At 45.6% G+C, this 20,737-nt stretch overlaps 6 protein-coding genes across 6 annotated transcripts, besides 13 other annotated features; all 6 read left to right on the top strand.

Annotated features, from left to right (window-relative positions):
• Positions 1-84: 84 nt before the first annotated feature.
• Positions 85-169: a sequence feature (A-rich).
• A 1,124-nt stretch (positions 170-1,293) lies between these two features.
• Positions 1,294-2,961, top strand: Tb11.02.2700 (fumarate hydratase class I, putative; the record flags this gene model as incomplete). The annotated part of the gene is made up of 1 exon (XM_823487.1): positions 1,294-2,961. One exon carries the CDS (start codon positions 1,294-1,296, stop codon positions 2,959-2,961), a length of 1,668 nt encoding a protein of 555 aa, XP_828580.1.
• A 39-nt stretch (positions 2,962-3,000) lies between these two features.
• Positions 3,001-3,041: a repeat region.
• Positions 3,042-3,084: 43 nt separating this feature from the next.
• Positions 3,085-3,110: a microsatellite.
• A 359-nt stretch (positions 3,111-3,469) lies between these two features.
• Positions 3,470-3,492: a sequence feature (AT_rich).
• Positions 3,493-4,222: 730 nt separating this feature from the next.
• Positions 4,223-7,348, top strand: Tb11.02.2710 (hypothetical protein, conserved; the record flags this gene model as incomplete). Its single annotated transcript, XM_823488.1, has 1 exon — positions 4,223-7,348. One exon carries the CDS (start codon positions 4,223-4,225, stop codon positions 7,346-7,348), a length of 3,126 nt encoding a protein of 1,041 aa, XP_828581.1.
• Positions 7,349-7,409: 61 nt separating this feature from the next.
• Positions 7,410-7,450: a microsatellite.
• A 541-nt stretch (positions 7,451-7,991) lies between these two features.
• Positions 7,992-10,508, top strand: Tb11.02.2720 (hypothetical protein, conserved; the record flags this gene model as incomplete). Its single annotated transcript, XM_823489.1, has 1 exon — positions 7,992-10,508. One exon carries the CDS (start codon positions 7,992-7,994, stop codon positions 10,506-10,508), a length of 2,517 nt encoding a protein of 838 aa, XP_828582.1.
• A 676-nt stretch (positions 10,509-11,184) lies between these two features.
• Tb11.02.2730 (hypothetical protein, conserved) lies at positions 11,185-11,787 on the top strand (the record flags this gene model as incomplete). Its single annotated transcript, XM_823490.1, has 1 exon — positions 11,185-11,787. One exon carries the CDS (start codon positions 11,185-11,187, stop codon positions 11,785-11,787), a length of 603 nt encoding a protein of 200 aa, XP_828583.1.
• A 98-nt stretch (positions 11,788-11,885) lies between these two features.
• Positions 11,886-11,952: a sequence feature (CT-rich).
• Positions 11,953-12,268: 316 nt separating this feature from the next.
• Positions 12,269-12,298: a microsatellite.
• Positions 12,299-12,890: 592 nt separating this feature from the next.
• Positions 12,891-12,992: a sequence feature (T-rich).
• Positions 12,993-13,251: 259 nt separating this feature from the next.
• Positions 13,252-13,285: a microsatellite.
• Positions 13,286-13,597: 312 nt separating this feature from the next.
• Positions 13,598-13,634: a sequence feature (AT_rich).
• A 93-nt stretch (positions 13,635-13,727) lies between these two features.
• On the top strand, positions 13,728-14,894 carry Tb11.02.2740 (aspartate aminotransferase mitochondrial; the record flags this gene model as incomplete). The annotated part of the gene is made up of 1 exon (XM_823491.1): positions 13,728-14,894. The coding sequence occupies one exon, from the start codon at positions 13,728-13,730 to the stop codon at positions 14,892-14,894; it is 1,167 nt and encodes a 388-aa protein (XP_828584.1).
• A 1,192-nt stretch (positions 14,895-16,086) lies between these two features.
• Positions 16,087-16,127: a microsatellite.
• A 128-nt stretch (positions 16,128-16,255) lies between these two features.
• Positions 16,256-16,281: a microsatellite.
• Positions 16,282-16,291: 10 nt separating this feature from the next.
• Positions 16,292-16,313: a sequence feature (AT_rich).
• An 808-nt stretch (positions 16,314-17,121) lies between these two features.
• On the top strand, positions 17,122-20,022 carry Tb11.02.2760 (hypothetical protein, conserved; the record flags this gene model as incomplete). The annotated part of the gene is made up of 1 exon (XM_823492.1): positions 17,122-20,022. The coding sequence occupies one exon, from the start codon at positions 17,122-17,124 to the stop codon at positions 20,020-20,022; it is 2,901 nt and encodes a 966-aa protein (XP_828585.1).
• Positions 20,023-20,737: the final 715 nt, after the last annotated feature.

Consider the following 20,737-nt stretch of genomic DNA (forward strand, 5'->3'; position numbering starts at 1 on the left):
AGTTGAAGGTCTCTCACGAGGTGTTGGAGAGAGAGATCGAGAGAGTCAATAATCGTCGAAAAGCACCGGGACCACATGTTCGTGGAAAGGAAGAAAGAAGGGGGAGAAAGAAAAAAAAAAGAGAAGAGAAGAGAAGAAAGGATAAAGGGAATGAAATAAATGAGGAAAATGTGTATGTGTGTTTTGAGTGTATGTGTGGGAAAACCGAGGAGCACACGATGCTAATAAGAGAGTGTCCACTATCATTGTTAACACTGAAAAGGGATTTGATATGTTTTTTAACGCATTTACCCACTCGCAGTTGCTGATATGAACCCGTACAGCTATTGCGCACTTTAATGTTATAGACGGTGTATAGGAAAATGTAAGTTCGCGAAGGCTATGTCCAACGGGCGACCGAAAAAGCGAACAAATCTTCTACAAAAAGGAAAAAAAAAGGAAGGAAACATTCAGAGTTGATATGTATATACGTGTGCGCGGACGTACGCAAATATGTTTTGGTTTTGTTGTTGTATGCTCGTATACTTATGTAACTATTGAGTAACGGGGAGGTGAAACATGAAGGAAGAACATAGGTTACAAATGCTCCTCTGAAAGTTGAACGGAAAATTCCTGTTTGCTTTTTCTTTGTATTTTCGTTGCTTGAACGGCTGCTTTCAGGGAGGTGGTGGCTAACAAAATAGCACGGGTGAAACTCGTCAGATGCAAAACCATTGGTAATAAAGAGCAAAAGAAAAAAAGAAATGAACGGAACTGAAGTTAAGGTGAAGGGATACCGGTGGGAAAGTGTGTGCATCAGGAAATAGTGGATGCTCCTACTGTTGCGCCACACTTACGGTGACACACGCGCTGTTTTTCATAAGTTCTTCTTTTTGTGTTTCTTTACGCTAAAAAAAAAAATATGTTCATAACTATTTTTCCGCTTTTTTTGTTTGCCATTGTATTTGGGCACATTCTTTAAAAGGCTACTTTTTTTTAACGTTCGCCCCACCATGTTTTTTTCTAACTTTTATATCCATTGCTGCTTCTTCTTTTTTTTTTTTGGTTAACCTTTTTTTTATATTGTTTTCTTGTGGTTGCTGCTCGTTTATGTTGTTTCTTGTGCTCTTACTTGTATCCTGTAACACAGTTTGTAAACCCATAAAATAGTCAATTTCCTCCCCCGAAAATACAATAAATCATAATAGCTCGTTGCGCAAAAAACAAAAAAACAACAACAACAGCAACATCAAAATAACTAATTTAGGTGAGTGAAGACAAAACCATTAAATATCAGCATTATTAATCGCTCACATGTTACGACGGTCGTCCCTCTGGTTTGCACCCAAGTCGGCACCTCCCTTTAAGTTTGTCCCACTGTTGCCTCATCTTCACCACAAAGACACCGAGTACACATTGGTAACAAAAGATTACGTATCTGTTGTCAATCCCGGTGCCGGGTTACCGGAAATTCTAAAGGTGGAAGCGGCAGGATTAACATTGCTCGCCTCTCGTGCCATTGGCGATGTGCAACATTTCCTCCGCCCATCACACCTGGCGAGCTTAAGAAGCATTTTTGAGGATCCGGAAGCGAGTGACAATGACCGTTTTGTTGCGCTGCAGCTTATAAAGAATGCCAATATTGCAGCAGCTCGGATTCTCCCTGGTTGCCAAGACACGGGCACCGCAATTATTGCAGGTTACAAGGGGGAGCAGGTGTTTACCAACGGAGATGATGAGGAGGCGCTGAGCCGCGGTGTGCATCATATTTATACGACGACGAATTTGCGCTACAGTCAGAATGTTCCGCTTACCATGTACGACGAAAAGAACACCGGATGCAACCTTCCCGCACAGATAGATCTCTACGCAACAAAGGGATGTGAGTACGAATTCTTTTTTGTGGCTAAAGGCGGCGGGAGTGCGAACAAGGCATTTTTGTTCCAGGAAACAAAATCTGTTCTCAATCCCAAGTCGCTGCGCAATTTTCTGGAGGAAAAGATTTCGACGATTGGTACTTCCGCTTGTCCACCATATCATATGGCCGTCGTTGTGGGAGGAACCAGTGCTGAGATGACAATGAAGGCGGTGAAGTACGCTTCCTGCAAGTATCTGGATGAACTCCCAACGAAGCCTGATGAATCGAAGGGTTATACCTATCGCGATCTGGAAATGGAACAAATGGTTATGGATATTTGCCGCAATATTGGCATGGGCGCACAGTTTGGTGGGAAGTATTTTGCCCACGATGCACGCGTCATCCGCATGCCACGTCACGGTGCCAGCTGCCCCATCGGAATTGGCGTTAGCTGCAGTGCGGACCGCCAAGCACTTGCTAAAATTAACAAAGATGGCATTTGGGTCGAGAAACTTGAAATGGACCCAGCGAAGTATCTGCCAGAGGTAACGGAGGATCAATTACTTAAGGTGCCACCAGTGAAGATCGACTTGAACATGCCCATGGACAAAATACGTGCAGAGCTCTCGAGACACCCCGTGAAGACGCGCCTGTCTCTCACTGGAACCATCATCGTAGCCCGTGACATCGCGCATGCCCGTATGCGGGAAATGTTGGAGAACAATAAACCCCTTCCAGATTACATCAAGAACCACCCGGTATATTATGCCGGTCCTGCCAAGCGACCAGAGGCGTTGGCATCCGGTTCCTTTGGGCCAACCACAGCGGGCCGTATGGACCCGTTTGTGGATCTCTTCCAGGCAAATGGCGGGTCTTTCGTCATGTTGGCTAAAGGCAACCGTAGCAAACGTGTGACTGAGGCATGTAAGAAGTACGGTGGGTTTTACCTTGGAAGTATTGGGGGACCTGCCGCGTTGCTAGCAATGGATTCCATTCGCAAAGTGGAAGTACTTGACATGGAGGAACTGGGAATGGAGGCGGTATGGAAGATTGAAGTTGAGAACTTTCCCGCATTTATTGTTGTGGACGATAAGGGTAATGACTTCTTCCAACAGCTCAGGTAGCGGATGGATTTGTTGTTGTTGTTATAAAGAAGAGGCGCTGAGAAAAGGAAAGGGAAACGAGGAGGAAGAGAGAGAGAGAGGCAACCGTTGGGCATAATGTGCTCGGCCAAATGAATATACGCGTATATATATATATATATATATATATAGTTTAAGCTCTACATGCGGTGGAAATGGAATGTTTCCGCGGGTGAAGGGAGAGGCACGGAGGGCGCAAGGAAAGAGGAGAGGGATATTCAAATAAAACGAGAGTATTCGACAAAGAAAAAAAAACATACTTACTACTTAGACGAAATTAAATAAAGGCGAGTAAAAGAAATACAAACATTGGGAAGGAAGAATGCGTGGAGTATGACACTGAGGATGTAGTTTCCACGTCACCGCACCATACTTACAAGCAAGCAGAATACGCCAGAACAGTTCTTTGTTTGTAGTATATATATATTATCGTTTTCGACATGAGATTAAACGATGCATATTGCTTTTGTCATTATTGCCATGTTGTTCGTTTATTTATTTATTTATTTTTTTGCAGGGTCCCGTTGCATAAAGGGGTTAGGGAGGAGATTGTTTGTTTGGTTCGTCTTCTTAAGGAAAAGAATTGTACGGCCATGCAGTTACTTTTGTATATCTTTTTCTTCCTACGAATTCGTAGAAAATGTGACAGCGAGCGATTTTTTCCCCCTCCGTTTCAAGCGGAAGCGAAGTCACCTGGTTGAAATGGAAGGAAGGGAATGGATTATGGCAGAGGAACTACGTTATTTAAAAAAAAAAAATGACACGTGGAAATGGATATGATGGAGGTTCATATACTGAGGGAAGAAACTTCAAAAAAGGGTTATGTAAGGTGTCCTTGCCTTCATTGTTTCCGTTATTTGTTTACTTATTAATTTTAAAGTGTACCTGTTTGCGATGTGCCCAATCCCTAAAGTATCGGTTCCGGAGAGCCTCTGATGTGCCCAATTTGCACACGGTAGATGCTGACTTGTTTGCTTTTCTATTTTTTTTTCTAAATTCCTCCTTTATTTCTTTTTGTATTGGCGGCTCTGTTGGCCTCAGACCGTTTTGATCTGAAGATTTGCGTACTATTCACCGACAACAACCCTCTACAATTCACACCATTATTTACATGCTTTCTAGTTTGTACAGGGAATCCCGTTGTCTTGTGGAGGGAATTTCAGCCGTCTCAAGGGAGGGCAGAAAAGTTGTGGGCGAAGGAGGAGTATAAACGGTTAAACTGAGGCTCGCTGCGAAGGGGGAAATGTTCTTCAGGTTTCATAGCACAACATTACAAACATGCCTGACGTCTGGAGTCGCTCGTTCCTCCGTCGCCGTTGCAGTGCCTTTACGAGCGGGGTGTACTCGACGGGAAATGTCATCGGGAGGCGACGGGGTTTTGGAAGGTGCGATGCATAAGCCTGGCGAATCCGGTCTCCAGGCGGGGAGCAGCACCACCATTGCTGGTAAGGAAACATGGTCTCAATTTAGTACCAAAATGAGGTATGGTAGGCGTCGTATTCGAGTTATTGATGTTGCAGCAAAGATGTCATATGAGTATCAAATGCTCCGGAAAATGTGCAAGCGTCGCCCCGCCATGCGGCAGTGGGCAGTGCGGGATGACTTCTGCGATATGAATCCCGGTGTGGTGATCATGTCGCCTTCGATGCAAGCAGCCTTTATGAAGGTATTTCGTATGAAGGAAAAGGGTCTCATTCGTCAGTGCCTACGTGATATTGTCCCTGTCATTGAGTACCGCAACCGAGAGGAACCAGCACGACTCCCAACAAACCCAGCAGACATGATCCCGGAGGGTGAACCCGATACGCTAAATCAGAAAAAACGGGAACTATTTGAGCGGCGTGAGAAGGGTGAAAACTTTGCCGATCTCCGTCTCCACGACAAAAGATCACAAGCGAAACTCCGCTTTAGGATTCGCCAACGGTTGCTAAAGTTTCAACGGCAACTGGCAGTCGCCAATGCAATTGCCAGCCGATCTGTACTTTACTCCACAAACGATGCGATTGGCTACTTTCTGTTCCGTGGGGCAGCCATGTATGCCGGGATGCATCGCGTGTTTTTTGAACTCAGCAAACAATTGCCACACTTCGTGCCCAAAACTATGTTAGACTTCGGGGCTGGCACTGGGACTGCCATACTTGTCGCGAAGGAGGTGTACGATCCCGGTTCCCTTGCTTACCCGCTTTACCGATCACTTCGGCAGACAATGCAGGGAAATGATTCCTCCCGTACACATCAGCTCTCCGAGTTGCGGTATGACCTCAAGCGACTGCAGCGCAACAACGAGGAGAAAAAGAAGGTGCGCTTCATGGCGGTTGCAGCGTTACTGGAGCGCGGCGAGGTTGACCCTGCAGATCTTCCAGAAGACCTAAAGCGAGAAATTGCTGAGGTTGCGACCGCTGCTGCAACTGCAAAAAAGGACCGCCTTGTGCGGGAGGCACATGCGAGGTACCGTGACGTAGTTGATGGTACCGAATGGGAGAGCGGCGATCCTCTCGGGGAGGTTCGTGCGAGTACGGAGGATCCGGAGGATGTTATCGACGGAGAACAGGGCGACGGCGGCGATGACGGCGAGGCGGCGAAGGGTCGCCCGAAAACGTGGTGGGAAAAGCTTATTGATGTGGAAAATGAAACAGCTCGCACTCGCGCCGCCAGACGACTTCGCCCTCTTCAGGAAGTTACTGCAGTAGAGCCAAGTCCAGGCATGATGGAGATAGGGACGATGGTTCTTCATGACGATGTACCCAACGTTACGTGGAAGCGTTATTTGCTTCCCGAAGATGAAGCGATCCAACACGATTTGGTTGTTGCCGCGTATTCACTTAGCGAAATTGCCACCTCAGAGAACCGCCGCCGCATTGTGCAGCAATTGTGGAAGATGACCAAAGGTGTTCTTGTGTTTGTTGAGTTTGCTAATCTTAATAACTTTAACATCTTAATGGAGGCGCGCGACTGGATCCTCGAGGAAAAGGATGTTGGTCTCTGGGATTGGCAGCCCACCATTGTAGCTCCTTGTCCCCACGAACATCGCTGTCCTTTGAGGCACTGCAAAACTGGTGTGAAGCGAAAGCGTATGCGTATTTGCAGCACGGAAGCGCACTACCGTTCCACATTTGTTGAGGTGTGGGCACGGCATATGCCGCTGAAGGTTGGCATTGAACCGATTTCTTACTTGATTTTGGCACGTAATGAGCTTGTACCTGAGCGGGCCGAACGCCGACGAGAACAGTTGAAGAAAGCAGAAGAGATGAAACGGCGGGAACGCGATGTGAAGCAGCAGCAGTTGCATGAGGCGTCGCTCGCAGTCAAAGACGTCGTGTTCGAGCGCCTTAGCGATGAGGCACTTCACCGCGTGCAGAGTGGTGTTCCTCAACCTTTAACTGATATCGATGAAGTTCGGGAGGCTTCCACCTCCGCAACTTCGACTTCTCTTCTCAAAGATTTGAAAGACGGTGCGACGAGTACGGGTGAGATTGGTCATATGCCAACTGATGTGCCGCGGTTGGTGAAGACAGGCAACACCCGGCACAATCGGCTCATATTTCCGCTCCAATTTCCCCCGGCGACGCATAAGTTTAACCGTGCGTTTGTGGATGCGGGTTATCAGAGGCAACGCGCCATCACGCCTGCAGAAATGCTTGTGGTGCGCCAAGAAGTTGAACAGCTGCAACAGCGTGTCATGCGAGCTGCCCCGAAGTATTTGCGTGTTGTGAGGGACCCACGTTGCCACGGCAAAGTGCAAGCTGATTTTTGTACCCCAGAGGGTGATCTTGTGAGTGGTCGCGTTTATAGGCGTTTTTACGGCGATAGGAATCGCGTGAGTGCGCACAGTACGATGCGATGGCAACACATTGGCGGCTGGAAGTTGCTGAAGCGCATTCGACGGGGATCTTTGTTCCCACACAATGTTCCGCTGTATGCTGTGACGAAGCACGCTCAGATCGACTTTCCCAACACTCTTCTCGACACCAAGCACTCAACGGTAGAGCAGACGGCCATGCAGTACAACGATCCTATGTCACTTGTGGAGATGCCGGATGATGGACTAACCCGCGAGGAACTTAAACAAAAGCGTCGTTTGCAACGTGACGTTGAGCTGCAGAAAAAGGTGGAAGAGAAACTGGAAGATATATTTGGTGTAAATGCTAAGGACTGGAAGATGGATGACTTGGGTGGCGGACGTTTAGATGCTCGCCGAGAGATCAGTGAACAACAGTGGGCCGATGCGGTTCGTCGTGCGAAGATACGAACCGTACAGCACACTAAAAATGCTCTCCCTTTTGCAGCAAAGAAACGCGCGGCTCAACGTGCCCTGCAGGTGCGGAGACGCAACGTGAGACTGGAGATGTCAGGGAACCGACGCCGTTAATTTATTAGTGATTAAGGTGCTTGAGTGAAAGAAGGGGACCGCGTGGAGGTGCGGTCGCGTTCACACACACACACACACACACACGTACACGTACATACACACGTGTATGCCTAAGGTTACTCGGTTAAGCGCAACACTGTGGCAGCACACGTGATTATTTTAACCGTATATAACTAAAACTGACGATTTTAATCGGACATTTTTTTTTCTTTTGGAAGGCAACCCCATTGGTTGTCATTGTTCTTCTTCGGGTTTACCGGAACATTTTCAGTTACTATCACAACGAATAATTTTTTTTTTGCGTTTGGTTGCGATACCGCTTGCTACCCTATCTTTTTTGTTGTTTTTTGCTTTATGCACCTTCTTTAGACTTGAATACCCCTCCAAACCCCGGATCGTATCGTGATACGCACGCTGAGCTCACTTGTCTTGTGGTTGTACATTACCGGTGTAAAGAGTATCATATCGTGAAGCATCACTAGGTGGGGGTAAAGTTGTGTGAAGTAACGTCATTGCCGAAGAAAACAAAGTTCTTAGCACTTGCTAACATAAAATCTCGTAGTGTTGCCGTGTCAAACGTTTTTACCGATTGAGAAGTGTGAGCACTAGACGCTGACTACCCGTGTGTAACTTTGCTGAAAGTATGACCTCACGCTCTGATGCTGGTGTATTCCATGTCCGTGCCCTACTCCTCGGAGTCTTATACGTATGCGGATCATTGCTATTTGTAACATCGATGTTATCAAAGACAACAACTCTGACAAATGTTTCTAGCAATACTTGCCCAACTGTACGGGGTGTCGATCAAATCATTGTGCTTTTGGTTGACGCATTGAGGCCGGACTTCGTACTTCCTGCTCTGTCACCCCATTACCTCGATGGAGTGGAGTGCTCTACCGTTAGTGCCCGCGGTGTTGACGGTAACGTTAACGGCGACCGCCGTTCAACACTGACATACATGGAAGAAAACCTGAAGCGTGTCGCTCACCCCTCGCATGGTTTTTTTTTCCTTTCTGATACCCCAACCATAACGGCACAGCGGATCAAGGCGATCACCACAGGGACAACGCCAGCATTCCTCGAGGTAGGGACAAACCTCAATACCGATGAGGTCCAAATTGACAACATACTTCTGCAGTTACGAAGGCGGTCTATATTACTTGGAGATGATACATGGCTCAACTTATTCCCTGACCATCAGGGTAACGCATCTTTCTGGAAACACACTCACGCACTTCCACCATACAATGTCAGTGATTTTGACACTAACGATGCAACAGTAATTGCGGATTTGATGCCGCTGCTCCTTTCCGAAACGGCAGAGCAGGCGCCAGACGACTACGCACGACTTATTATTGGACACTTACTGGCTGTGGATCACGTTGGTCACCGTCACCATGCCAGCCATCCTGCTATGTACAAGAAACTCTCTGATATTAACGAAATGTTGCGAAACGTGACTAAGCGGCTGCGCGAAGAAAGGCAAACGTCAATGCGGACACTTCTTGTTGTGTTTGGTGATCATGGAATGACAAACAGTGGTGACCACGGCGGAGACTCCGAAGGGGAGAGAGACTCTTTTATGTATGCAGAGCTTTTCGAGAGTAGCAGAGACTCGGTGCATGCACCTGTAAACTCTTCGGACAAATTTCAACGGAAAAACAATTTAACTGAGAAGCGGTGGGAAGACAACATTGACGAAGATCTTTCGCGCTTGAAGGCGTGCCGTGATGTTGCGGGAGTTCATCCCGGAAAGTTGAGTGCTGTCCATCAGGTTGACCTCACCCCAACGCTTGCACTTCTTCTTGGTGTGCCCATTCCCTTCAGTAACGTTGGTCGTGTGATACCAGAGATGGTTGCGCTTTCAAATCCCGATGTCAATATGAGTGCATCCGAGGAATGCAACTGGAAGCAGTTAACTTCATATTTTGACGAGGCAGGTTTGTACATAAAGCCTGAGTGGAAGGATAGTAATCTTTCTTTGCGGAGACGTATTGCACAAATGAGTCACTTTGCACGGTCCATTCGCATGGAAATAAGGCGGGATGGGGCATTTATAGGATCATCTCTTTGCATGGTTACGGCGCTTTCCCTGTTGAGGAATGGGGACATACAACAAGTGATTTGTGGAAGGTCCGTTCTCGGGATTGGGACATTGTTTCTACTCGTTCTTAGATTACTTGCTGTATTTGCAAATAGTTTTATCATCAAAGAAAGCGTCGAGGTATTTTGTCTACTACAGCTACTGCTTATAGCTGCCTTGTTTGTTGCGCCAACGAAAGGCGGTGGGAGGCATGCGTCCTTCCTCATTGTCATTCTTCTTGTGTTGCTGCGGGTAGCTGTGCCGCTAGTGTCCCGTGAGCGTTCGCACATCACACACACGGCTGAAGCGACGTCGCACCTGGAGATGTGGTTGGCGAAACAGTTTCCCGAGTTTCATTACAATAGCGTTGGGATCATACTGGGAGCTGCCCTATTTGTTTTTTCGGCACCTACAATGCCTCACCGTCTTATGGGAATCGTCCTTGGGACAGTAGCAGCAGTGTGTTATGGGCAGCCGCTGATTCATCACATTGGACCGTTTGTATTTTTCGCACTGACGTTCTTTTTTCGAGGCATGGGCCCGCTGCGATACACGGCGCTGGTTTTGTGGTCGAGCTCGCTTTGTAATGATAACTACGTTGCAAGCGCCTCAATAGCTGTTAGTGGTGTCCTTTTACCCGTTGTTCTCACCGCCACACGCCATTTGCCCGTGGTGCCGCAAGCTTTAATGCTTCATCTTTACATGTGGGTGTCCTTCTTTGCACAAGGTAATCAGTGCCTGTTGAACACCGTTGATCTCAATGCCTCATTTGTGGGCTTGCCCTTCAACAGTGTGGCTTTGGGATCAGTTTTTGTTTTGTCAAGGCTTTGCAATGCCTTTCTGTTTGCCCCCATTGCCGTGATGATTACTTACGGTACAGACCGTGCACGGGGCTGGCGCGTCTGTTACTTACTTCTTTATATAACCTTGGCGCAGAGTGCGGTGTCTAGTTTCAATGGATATATCCAGAAGTCGCATTTGATGTTCTTTCCAATCTTTTGTCCCAAATTTATTTTCGATTTTTGTATCGGTATGGCGGCTTGTATTGGCTACGCACTGGCTGCGTTACTGGCATGAGTGCGGGCTCCGTGTTCTCGTCATCCTTTTTTTCTTTGTGTGTTGTTGTTGATGCTGATGGTATTTCCGCTTCGTCTTGCTTTTGCAGTTGAGCCATGTCACAAAAGTTTTGAGGAGGGAGGAGAAGTGACAGATGTGAGCAAAGGTGGAGAAACGACGTGAATGACTTGAGGAGGGTTTGAGCGTATCTGCCATTTTGTGTGTGTGAATGCCGGAAGTGAATAGACAAGGATGAGTAACTCTGCTGAATTCCCTTTTTGTTTTCACTCGATGTGTTACCCATTATTTGCTCTTTCTTTTCCTTTTTCTCTTTTCCTCTTTGATTGTGGTTGTGATTAAACGTTTATATACACATTTAGCTGCCTTGGAGGTTAAGAAAACGAGCGAAACGGGTAGTAGGCGAATAGGAGAGGTGGCAATACTCCTCAACGTTGTGCGCAAGTGCTGCGCTAGGGGAAGTTTCTTTTTTTTTTTTTTTTGCCCCCTCTTCTTCATCTTTGGAATCTTACGGCGCTGTTAACTTGTTGGTGGGTCAGGCGGGGCAATTGAATTTTCTTCGCCCACATCTTCACGAATGCAGCCGCATGGTGGAGCAAAAAACATTCGCCCACGTGATGTTTTCACCTACGTGATGCGCCGCATTTGGCCTCCGGATCGTCCCATGCCAATTTTCACGATGTTAGCTGTTATTGTTAATGGTGTACAGCTTATTTATAGCTTCCCTGTGCTACTTTCTTTAGATTGTAAGAAATGGATGTCACAGTGGTGTGCAATTGGCACTGCAAATACAATAGGCAACATGCTTTATCCAATTGTCCTGATGTGGCGCTTCCGACGTAAGATCGAGGAGGGTATTCCAACAGCTGAAAGCAACATACACCTTTTCGTAAAGGAACCAACGAATATTGTCTTCCTTTTGTTTCTCATCTGGGAGATTCTGTGGATGTCACACTCCCCAAGCCTTCCTGATTCTTCGTTATCCTCGGGCCAATGTAGCCACTACGTTTTATTTTTAATTATATTCTCTAGTGTTTGGATGTTTTTGTTGTTGCTGCTCGTAATGTTTACTTTCATGACGGACTTTGGACGGCCACCGCGGTGGCGCGAGTGGGCGAATGAACGCTGGAGGCAAAGGCAGGAAATTTTTTCATTAGTGCATTACGGTGTTCCTAATCCTCCTGAAAATACTCGACGCAAAACGTTTTCTGAAACATTTGCAGATATAATGGGAACGCATACCGATTTGGGGCCTGCTCAGCCGGATGTGAGGCGCGGTTGAGTCTCTTTCTTTTTTTTTTGTAGGGGTGGGGCGGGTTGGGAGGTGAGCGTATGTTTCTGTGATGAGGGAAATAGTGAAACTTTATTTGATAACTTCACCTCCTTCTCTTTCTCTTTCTCTTTTCTTTCTTTTCTTTCTTCTCGCCCTTTTCATCTTCTTTTTGCTGCATCACCTCCCGGCCCGAGCAACATATGTGAGTGGTGGTGCCTCTGTCCTTTGGTTTGCTTGGTAAAATGATCCATTCATGCCATTCTGATTATCTTTTGGTTGTGTGAAGAGGAGGCTTCTTGCGTCCCTATGGAAAGCTGAGAAGTCACCAGCTGATTATTGAAATGTTTCTTTATATTACCGTTATCTTCACCCCCAGCCGGGTATTAAATATCGGCTAGTTTCAGTGCCTTGTAGGCGCGGAACTTCTTTTCTTGCGCATCGAGATATAAGGGCTTGCCTCTTTGACTGGTGCATGTATGCAATGGTGTCATATTTATATATACATTTATTTATTTATTTACGTATATGTTCTTGTATGTATGTCTCTTTTTTTTAAAAAAAAACAATTGGTGTTGAATGTTTGTGTTTATATGGTTAATATAATAACATAATGGTGGGTGGTGCTTGGTTGCTTCAGATGACAATGGTATTGTAATGGAACCAAAGGCTTCAAAAGTTAGGCTTGATGAGCAGAGTATATTTGTATATCAACGTACACATTTACACATTTGTGAACTGGCATCAATGCATTCAATTCCTTCTTTTTTTCTTTCTCTGTTTCATACGCCTGACTGCAGTTGGTATATCAGGTTGCTCGATATATTTGAGGTTGGAGGGACGTGAGATCACAAGTGGGTTCATAATTCTCTGCGTATACGGATTGGAGCTCCTTTCAAAAAGGGAGAGAGAAAGAGAATAAGCAAAGGAAAAAAGAAAAGAAAAAGCCTTCGAAAGTGTGTTGAAAAGTCAAAATTGCGCGATGTGGTGGGTGAAGTGCAGCGTTGATTTCACTTATTTTGCAGCTGTTTGTATGCCTGTAGATAATGAAGCAGTGCTTCGGTGAAACACGTCATTGCGCAGTATTTGGAAAGGGAAACTAATATTTGTATATGTTTCTTGCTTCCTGCTTTGTTTTTTTATCACACTTTTTTCTTTGTGGTTCTTTTTCTTTTTTTTTTTTGGCTTTGCGCCGTTATTTCCTTTTCTTTTTTTTTGAGAGGTGGGCTATAGAAAAAGCTGTTGTTTCCCCCCTCCGTTTCTGACTTTGTATTGCTACTAATGGCGTGCGTATTGTCATTGTTCCCGTATGGTGGCTGCTTTCTTTTTTTTTCTTTTGAGTTGCTCCGACATGAACACAATCGAGTGTTGAGTTAAGAAATGTGCTGATGGAAGATGATGGGAGAATATTGTACTACACGCGGGGTAAATGATCGAATCTCTTGGCGCCGAGTGCTTCTTTTATCTCCCTTTTTGTTGTTTTTGTTTTTGTTTTTGTTTTTGCTTTTGTCAAAAAAAAAAAGAAAAAAATAGCGGTGAAAGATATCTCTTCCTTTTCTCCTTCTCCACTTATGCTGTTGTTAGTCTTCTATTCGTAAGGTATCCCTCATTGCTTTATTTGGGTGCTTCTGCGAATTCCTTTATTCATTTCTTCACTGTGCAGAACCACACTGAAATATCAATTTAAGGCATAGATGAGTGTCCATATTTCCCCTTCAACTTGTCTCTCTGCAAACGTTGTTTCACCTTAGTATAGCTTTCAACCGCACTGATACCAACCTTCTGAAAAAGAAATCGAAGAAGAATACATAGACAAACAAACAATATAATTACATATAATTACATATATATATATATTTGTTTGTATGCTCAATCCCACAACACAGCGGCATATTGCAAAGGTCGGGATGGAAAGCCAACGAGCCATCGGTAGTGTTTTTTCCAACATTCCAATGGGGAAACCGGATCCCATCCTCGGCCTCGGGCAGGATTTTCGTATGGATCCCGCCAAAAGGAAGGTGAATTTGTCTATTGGTGTGTACCGCGACGACGCCGACCAGCCTTTTGTGCTGGAATGTGTGAAACAAGCCACATTAGGCACCAACATGGACTACGCCCCAGTCACAGGAATTGCAAGTTTTGTAGAGGAGGCTCAAAAACTGTGTTTTGGCCCAACGTGTGCGGCGCTTCGGGATGGACGCATTGCAAGTTGCCAAACGCTTGGCGGCACAGGTGCGCTTCGGATTGGTGGTGACCTTCTCAATCGCTTTGTGGCCAATTGTAACCGCATTTACGGTCCTGACGTCGGTTATCCGAATCATGAGAGTATCTTTGCTAAGGCGGGGATGGAACTTACCCCATATTCGTACTATGATCCTGCCACAAAAGGTTTTAACCTTGCGGGTATGCTCGAGTGCCTAGACAAGGCGCCTGAGGGCTCTGTTATACTCGTTCATGCCTGCGCACACAATCCAACTGGCGTCGATCCAACACACGATGACTGGCGACAGGTGTGCGATGTGATAAAGAGGCGTAACCATATTCCGTTCGTAGACATGGCTTACCAAGGTTTTGCTACTGGTCAATTGGATTATGATGCCTTCGTGCCACGCCACCTGGTGGATATGGTGCCAAACCTGATTGTTGCGCAGAGTTTCTCCAAGAACTTTGGCCTGTACGGGCATCGCTGTGGTGCTCTTCACATCTCGACGGCGAGTGCTGAAGAGGCGAAGCGTTTGGTCTCACAATTGGCCCTACTGATTCGGCCCATGTATAGCAATCCGCCTCTTTATGGTGCCTGGGTCGTAAGTTCTATTCTAAAGGACCCGCAGCTGACTGCACTCTGGAAGAAGGAATTAAAGCAAATGTCATCTCGCATTGCTGAGGTGCGCAAGCGTTTGGTTTCAGAGCTGAAAGCATGCGGCTCCGTCCATGACTGGTCTCACATTGAGCGCCAAGTTGGTATGATGGCATACACAGGCCTAACAAGGGAGCAGGTGGAGTTACTGAGGAGCGAGTACCACATATACATGACGTTGAATGGTCGCGCTGCGGTGTCCGGACTTAACAGCACAAATGTTGAATATGTTTCCCAAGCTATTCACAACGTTACTAAATGATAGGAGAATGTTGCATATATATATATATATCTGTTACATGCCGTGACATTCTTCTCCGTTCTTAACGCCTTCCCCTTCTTCGTAGCGTTTGACTTACTTTTTTCCGTTCTTAGTGTTATCAACTTTATATATATAATTTTTCAATGCTGCTGATGACTTGCAGTGTGTTTTTTACATTTTCCTCCTCCTTTTTTGTCCTTTCCGTTACTCTTCTTTTTTTTTTCCTTTTGGAGACTAAGTGAGTTCATTTGAACTTTCTTGGATGTAAAATATATTTGTTTTTGTTTAAATATATTTGTTGCGGTGTTTTGACACTCGTTATTTTTTTTTGATTATTTTCTACTACTTTGCCTATAAATGTGCTTTTCGTCCGATACTTAACGGGCACGGTGCGGAGAGAATGAAGAATAAAAGAAATGATTAAAACCCCACTCCCGCTGCGGGAATGTTGGGTCCTATGCATTTCAAAAATAATAAATGATAACCACAAGCGTGGAGAGGTGGGAGTAAAGAAGAGCGAATGAGAACAAGTATGTTTTAATCTGTCATGTGCATAAAAACAAGTAGATATACATTTATGTATTTATGCATACATACAAATATATCTGTAAATAAAAACATATATGTTAAAAGCAGTAGAAGGGCAGAGGGTTACTTCGCCTCTATTAGGCGGTAGGGCAACTTTATTTCGCTGATCCCGCAGGGGTTTTCTCTTTTTCTCAATTTCCTACGGTATTGTCAGCACTTCCTTTTTTTTTTGCTGTTATCGACATTTTTCGTTATGAATATATATATATATATATTCGTCTTCTTGATTTAGTTTTCATTTGGTTGCTTGGGGAGGGGGAAAAAAGACAATTAATTGATGTGTGTTGCACCACCTGTCGCCATTTTTTTAAATTATTTCATTGCATTGATCATCCCACGGAAACCTCCTTACATTTTCATGTACGTGAAGCAAAAGAGAAATAAACGCATTAACCTTACTCACTTCCATTAAGTGAAAGTACTGTGTATTTCAATTTCATCTTCCTTTACGGGCTGGTACCGATCTCTTTTTAGTAAAAAAAACAGGGGAGGCGATTACATTTCTTAAACTGCAGAGGGATGTGCTGCTGAAGAAGGGGGGAAGGGGAAGGAGATGAGAGAGAGAGAACATGATAAAGTGGATGAGGTGATATCGCGGCAAAAAAACAACAACAACAACAACAACAGCAGCAGCAGCAGCAGCAAAGTCTGGGTTAAGACGTGTAGTTATGTGGAATGAAATTGTTAAATGGTTGTAATTCTTGGGTGTGCACAAGGGACACCTGTGATTGGTAACTGGACAGCTGGAGGTCGTTTTTACATCCTTGTTAATTTGTGTGTGTGTGTGTGTGTATGTGTGAAAGTAAAAGTAAAAAATAAAAAATAAATAATGAAAAGCATATGCATATACATATATGTAAACACGAGTGCATGTACATACATGTGTTTTGCTTATTTTCTTTTTCTTTTTGTCGTTGTCATTGACAACCATTTCCATCCGTACCAAATCTACCTTTTTTTAAATTTTTTTCCCGCTTCGCGTGGGTGTTTTATTTGGGTTGCCATGGAGTAAGGGTCACGAAAGGAATAACTGTGCCTTTTAACGGGGTTAAATGCATACATGTAAACAACACGGGTTGGTTAAAACTATGAACGTTTGAGGGGTAAAATAACACTAATAACATGTGACGGAACTTTCTCTCTGCTCCTATGTATTAACTCACGGGTACGTAATCTCTACTTTTTGTTTTATAGTGGCCTTTTTTTCCCTCTCCCCTCCTCTCCCTCTTCGCACATTTCTTTTTTTTAGGTATTGGTTGGGTGCATACCCAAGAAAGTAGAGACACCTTCTAACGTTCAGTTTGATATTCTCCCCCGTGGCACACAGTGGGGGACCCACTTGAAAAGTTTGCGATGGTAACAAGGGGAGGATGAAATGAGGAGGTAAAGAAACTTGTGTGGGTTTCCGTAATGCCTGTAACAGAAGGTCAAGGAACTGTAAATACAAACACACACAAAAAAAGAGGAAGATTCAGTTAGACCTAAAGTCTGCCGTTAACACCTTTCCCTCCCCCCCGTGAAGCGGCATTTATGTGTGTATTTGTGTGAGGAAGGGAAGTGTTGGGAGCTAAACGGTGAGGCAGCGGCCCGCTTATGTTTAGTAGAACTTATCATCTCATACATCCTCCTATAAGAACATATGCTTGTATCCGTGGCTGTTTGCTTTGCGTATTCGCACGTGCTGTTCTATTGTTTTTTTCATTTGTTTTCATTAGCTACCCCTCACAACCTTTTTACCTTGTTTGTGAGCCTTTGGCAGCGCATTAGTAGAGAAAAAGGAGTGGAGAGCAACCTGTATTGTATCATTACAACACCAGCATCCATTGTAGAGATATCTGGAGGTAATATGATATCAGAGAGCCAGATGTTTAGCCCGTGGCGCAACTCTGCGCGAGATCAAGCACAATTACGTAGTTGTGCCCTAGCTGCCCCCAGTGCAGCAGCTTCTCGTTACATTCACCGGCTTGAGGAGGAGGTTTCGGCTCTCACGCAGCACTACAATACGGCCTGCCACTTGTTGCACCGCGCCATTTTAGTACAGGATTTATCTTCTGTTATCATAGACGAATTGGAGGGTCGCAGCCACATCGTTGAAGAAGAGAGCACGTTGAGAAGCAATATGATGTGGCTGTGCATGAGTATGACATCTGTTCTTAGGCGCACTGTGCCGCAGCACAGTACTGCAGTGCGAGCGGGAACAGCGTCCCAGGTAGATTCAGACGCTGCACGAGACCTAAATGGGTTGCCAGAGCGTATTATAAACGCTGTGCGGCACACAGTAGAGCAGGGGAGCGAACGTGTCAGTGAGTTAGTGAGTGCCGTTCCACGAAGGGTGTGCATGGCACTTTCGACTGAAGATATCGGAGTAAACAGGTCAAAACATAATGCCAGCGTGATGCAGAACGAGGAGTACCGCTCTGGATTTTCTACAATGCAGCGACAATTAGACCGTGTGCTAAGTCGTGTAGAAGATATTCTTAGCGAGTTTAACACTGCTCAGCATGCACTAGTGAATCAGCAGCGTGACGACGAGTATAGCAAGGGATACGTTGTATCGCTTCAAACAGCAGCCAAAAATGTGGAGGATTTATCAACGCAAGTTGCTGAGCTATTGCGCCAACTACAGCAGATGCGGCGGGACCAGTTACAACACCAACAAACTTCTGTAAGCTCATCATCACAACCACAACTTTCACCTGCAAAGGTAACCTTTACAGAAACGACTCAGACGACCGGTCCACTACCATCGTGTGATGCAGTGACTCAGACGCTTCCGCAACCCGAACCTGCCGCATCAAAGGTAGAGAGCCCTGCAACACAAAGAGTTAAAATTGTCCAAGCTTCTTCGGTTACTGCGCAGACCCAAACTGCTGGCCCTCCACCTACTGCCACAACCGCAACCCAAACAAAAACGCCCCCATCGTCACCAACAGACGTAACGAGGGAGAATCGTACAACTCAGCGATCGATACTTACAGCGCCACTGCCAACAGTAGCAACAGGAACTCAAACCGACACCCCTAAACCATCAGCTGCAGAACTGGCGCCATCGACCGACAAGTGTCTCCGGGATTCGCGAGCTGCAGAGGAGTGGAAACTGTTGATGGAATTTGCTGTCAACGCCATTAACGTCCTATCGTCGAATGTGCGTGATTACGTCTCAACTTTCGAGAAGATCCAGAGACTCTCGGAGCAGGAAATAGATTTCCTCCAACAAGTGGGTGACAGCCGGAAAACGAGACGATGGGAGTCTCTTCTTGCAGAAAAGAGCGCTGAGATTGTGCGACTTAATGAGGAGGTAACAAAACTAGACAGCGCTATCAAAGCTGCGGAGAAACCAAGGACGAGATCTTCCCCTAGCCCGGCGCGTTCGGAGGATAATAACACACCTTCTCTTGCGCAATTATACGCCGCGTATTCTGCACCTTTCATACCACCGAAGCTTCGTACCACTCAGAAGGTCAAATTGCTTCCCACCACTGAACTGCTGAAAGCAGCTTTACGTGCTGGAGCTCGCTCTGCTACAGAAGGAGACAGTACAGGGGCTCGTAGCGGTACAGTGACGCCTAAGAGCGTGAGCCGAAGTCCTGGAAAGAGTGGCGAGGGCTCGCCCGTTTCGAGGCAGGGATTGACACCGGATGCAAAAGCTGCTAAAAAAGTTGCAATAAGTGAGCCCAATAAAATGCCTTTCCAATCAGCCCCGAACGCAGCGGTTAGGGGTGGTGATATTTCTCCCCTGACGGGATCGCGTAGATCTACTGTCGCCGCTCCTCCCGCTGCTACGAAACACGTTGAAAAGCGCACTCATAGGGTGTTTGACGATGACACTCCCGTGGCTACTCCAAGGGTTTCTACAGTCACTAAAGCTCCTGACACCAGTGACAAACCGTCTTTGCCTTCTAGTAAGATTCGGAAATCCGACGCCGCCGCTGCGAAAAGCTCCCCCAGGGCTGCTTCTCCACCACCAACGTCCGCAGTTTCTATAGGCGGTGACGTTGTTACTGTGCGAAAATTCAAAAGGTCACTTTCCTCGTCATCTTCGTCCTCTGGGAAGGCAGATACAATTGCCCCGCTACGAGCCAAGAAGAGTGAAGTTGGCAACAAAGAATCTCATGAAAAAGGAGAAGACGGGAAACCAAAGGATGAGCCCAAGAAATTGGAGATGCGCCAACTGAAAAAGAAGTCCTTTTCTAGCGACAGTCTCAGTGTCTCGCTTTCTGATGTTCCTGTCACCCGTCCAAAGGTAGAGAAGGTTGCCGATAAACCAAAATCAGCAGCTGCCAACAACTCATTCGACGAAAGCAGCGATGACGAGCCTAAGAGAGCTTTACACCGCGTATCTGTGCCGGCGAAGAACAATGAACGCAACGAGCAAACTCCGAGCAACAAGTGCCAAGACAAACCGAGAGAGAAAAGGTGGAGTGAAACCTCCTCTTCGTTGGATGATAAAGAAGGAGGAAATGAGAAAGCTGCAGCCAAAAAGGGTGTATCCAAGAATGCTTCAAAAAGTACTGATACATCTCTAACGTTAACTCTGTAACATTTTTTGCTGTTGTTCTTGTGTCTGCGCTATAAATATCTGTTGTCGTTTGCGCTCCCAGCGATGACTTTCACCCTCTACGCGGAGAACCTTTTTCGGCGTGTGTGTGTATGACTAATTGAACGTTCTTTTTCTTTTTTTTTGACCTATCGTGTGAAGATGAAACGCATTTCTCCTTAGTGAGACTATCTTCTATGACGATGTCCGTTCATTTTTGTTACAACAGAGTTACGTGAGAGAACTGTGGGGAAACGGGAGGGGATGGGTGGTGAGGGGTTCCTTCTTGATTGCTTTTCTTGCTTTTTTGTTCCCTTTAAGTACATATGGCCACATAGATTTTTTTTTATGTGTTGCTTACCATCGCTTCCGTTAGTTACGCGAATTTATTTGGCACGTTACCTTACTGTGGCCCTCTAGCACTTTTTTGTACATTGTATATTTTCGTCCTATTCCTCTAATTCGGTGCTCAGCACATGCGCACGTTCAGGTATTTTGATGAATTATGCTATTGAATCAGTTTTACTCTATTATTGCTTATAGATCGTAAAAAGAGGAATAAATAATATAGATACACATGCTTATATATATATGTTAGTTTAATCGAAACGTAAGAAGGAGGATCGTGTTGCAGTGGCGTGAGATTCTACATTTTCTGTGGAGGTGGTTTTGTGGTTCTGTTGAGTACTTAACACGAGTTGCCTAGCGCCAACTCGTT

The sequence above is a fragment of the Trypanosoma brucei genome (assembly GCF_000002445.2).
Source record: "Trypanosoma brucei brucei TREU927 chromosome 11 chr11_scaffold01 genomic scaffold, whole genome shotgun sequence".
NCBI lineage: Eukaryota > Euglenozoa > Kinetoplastea > Trypanosomatida > Trypanosomatidae > Trypanosoma > Trypanosoma brucei.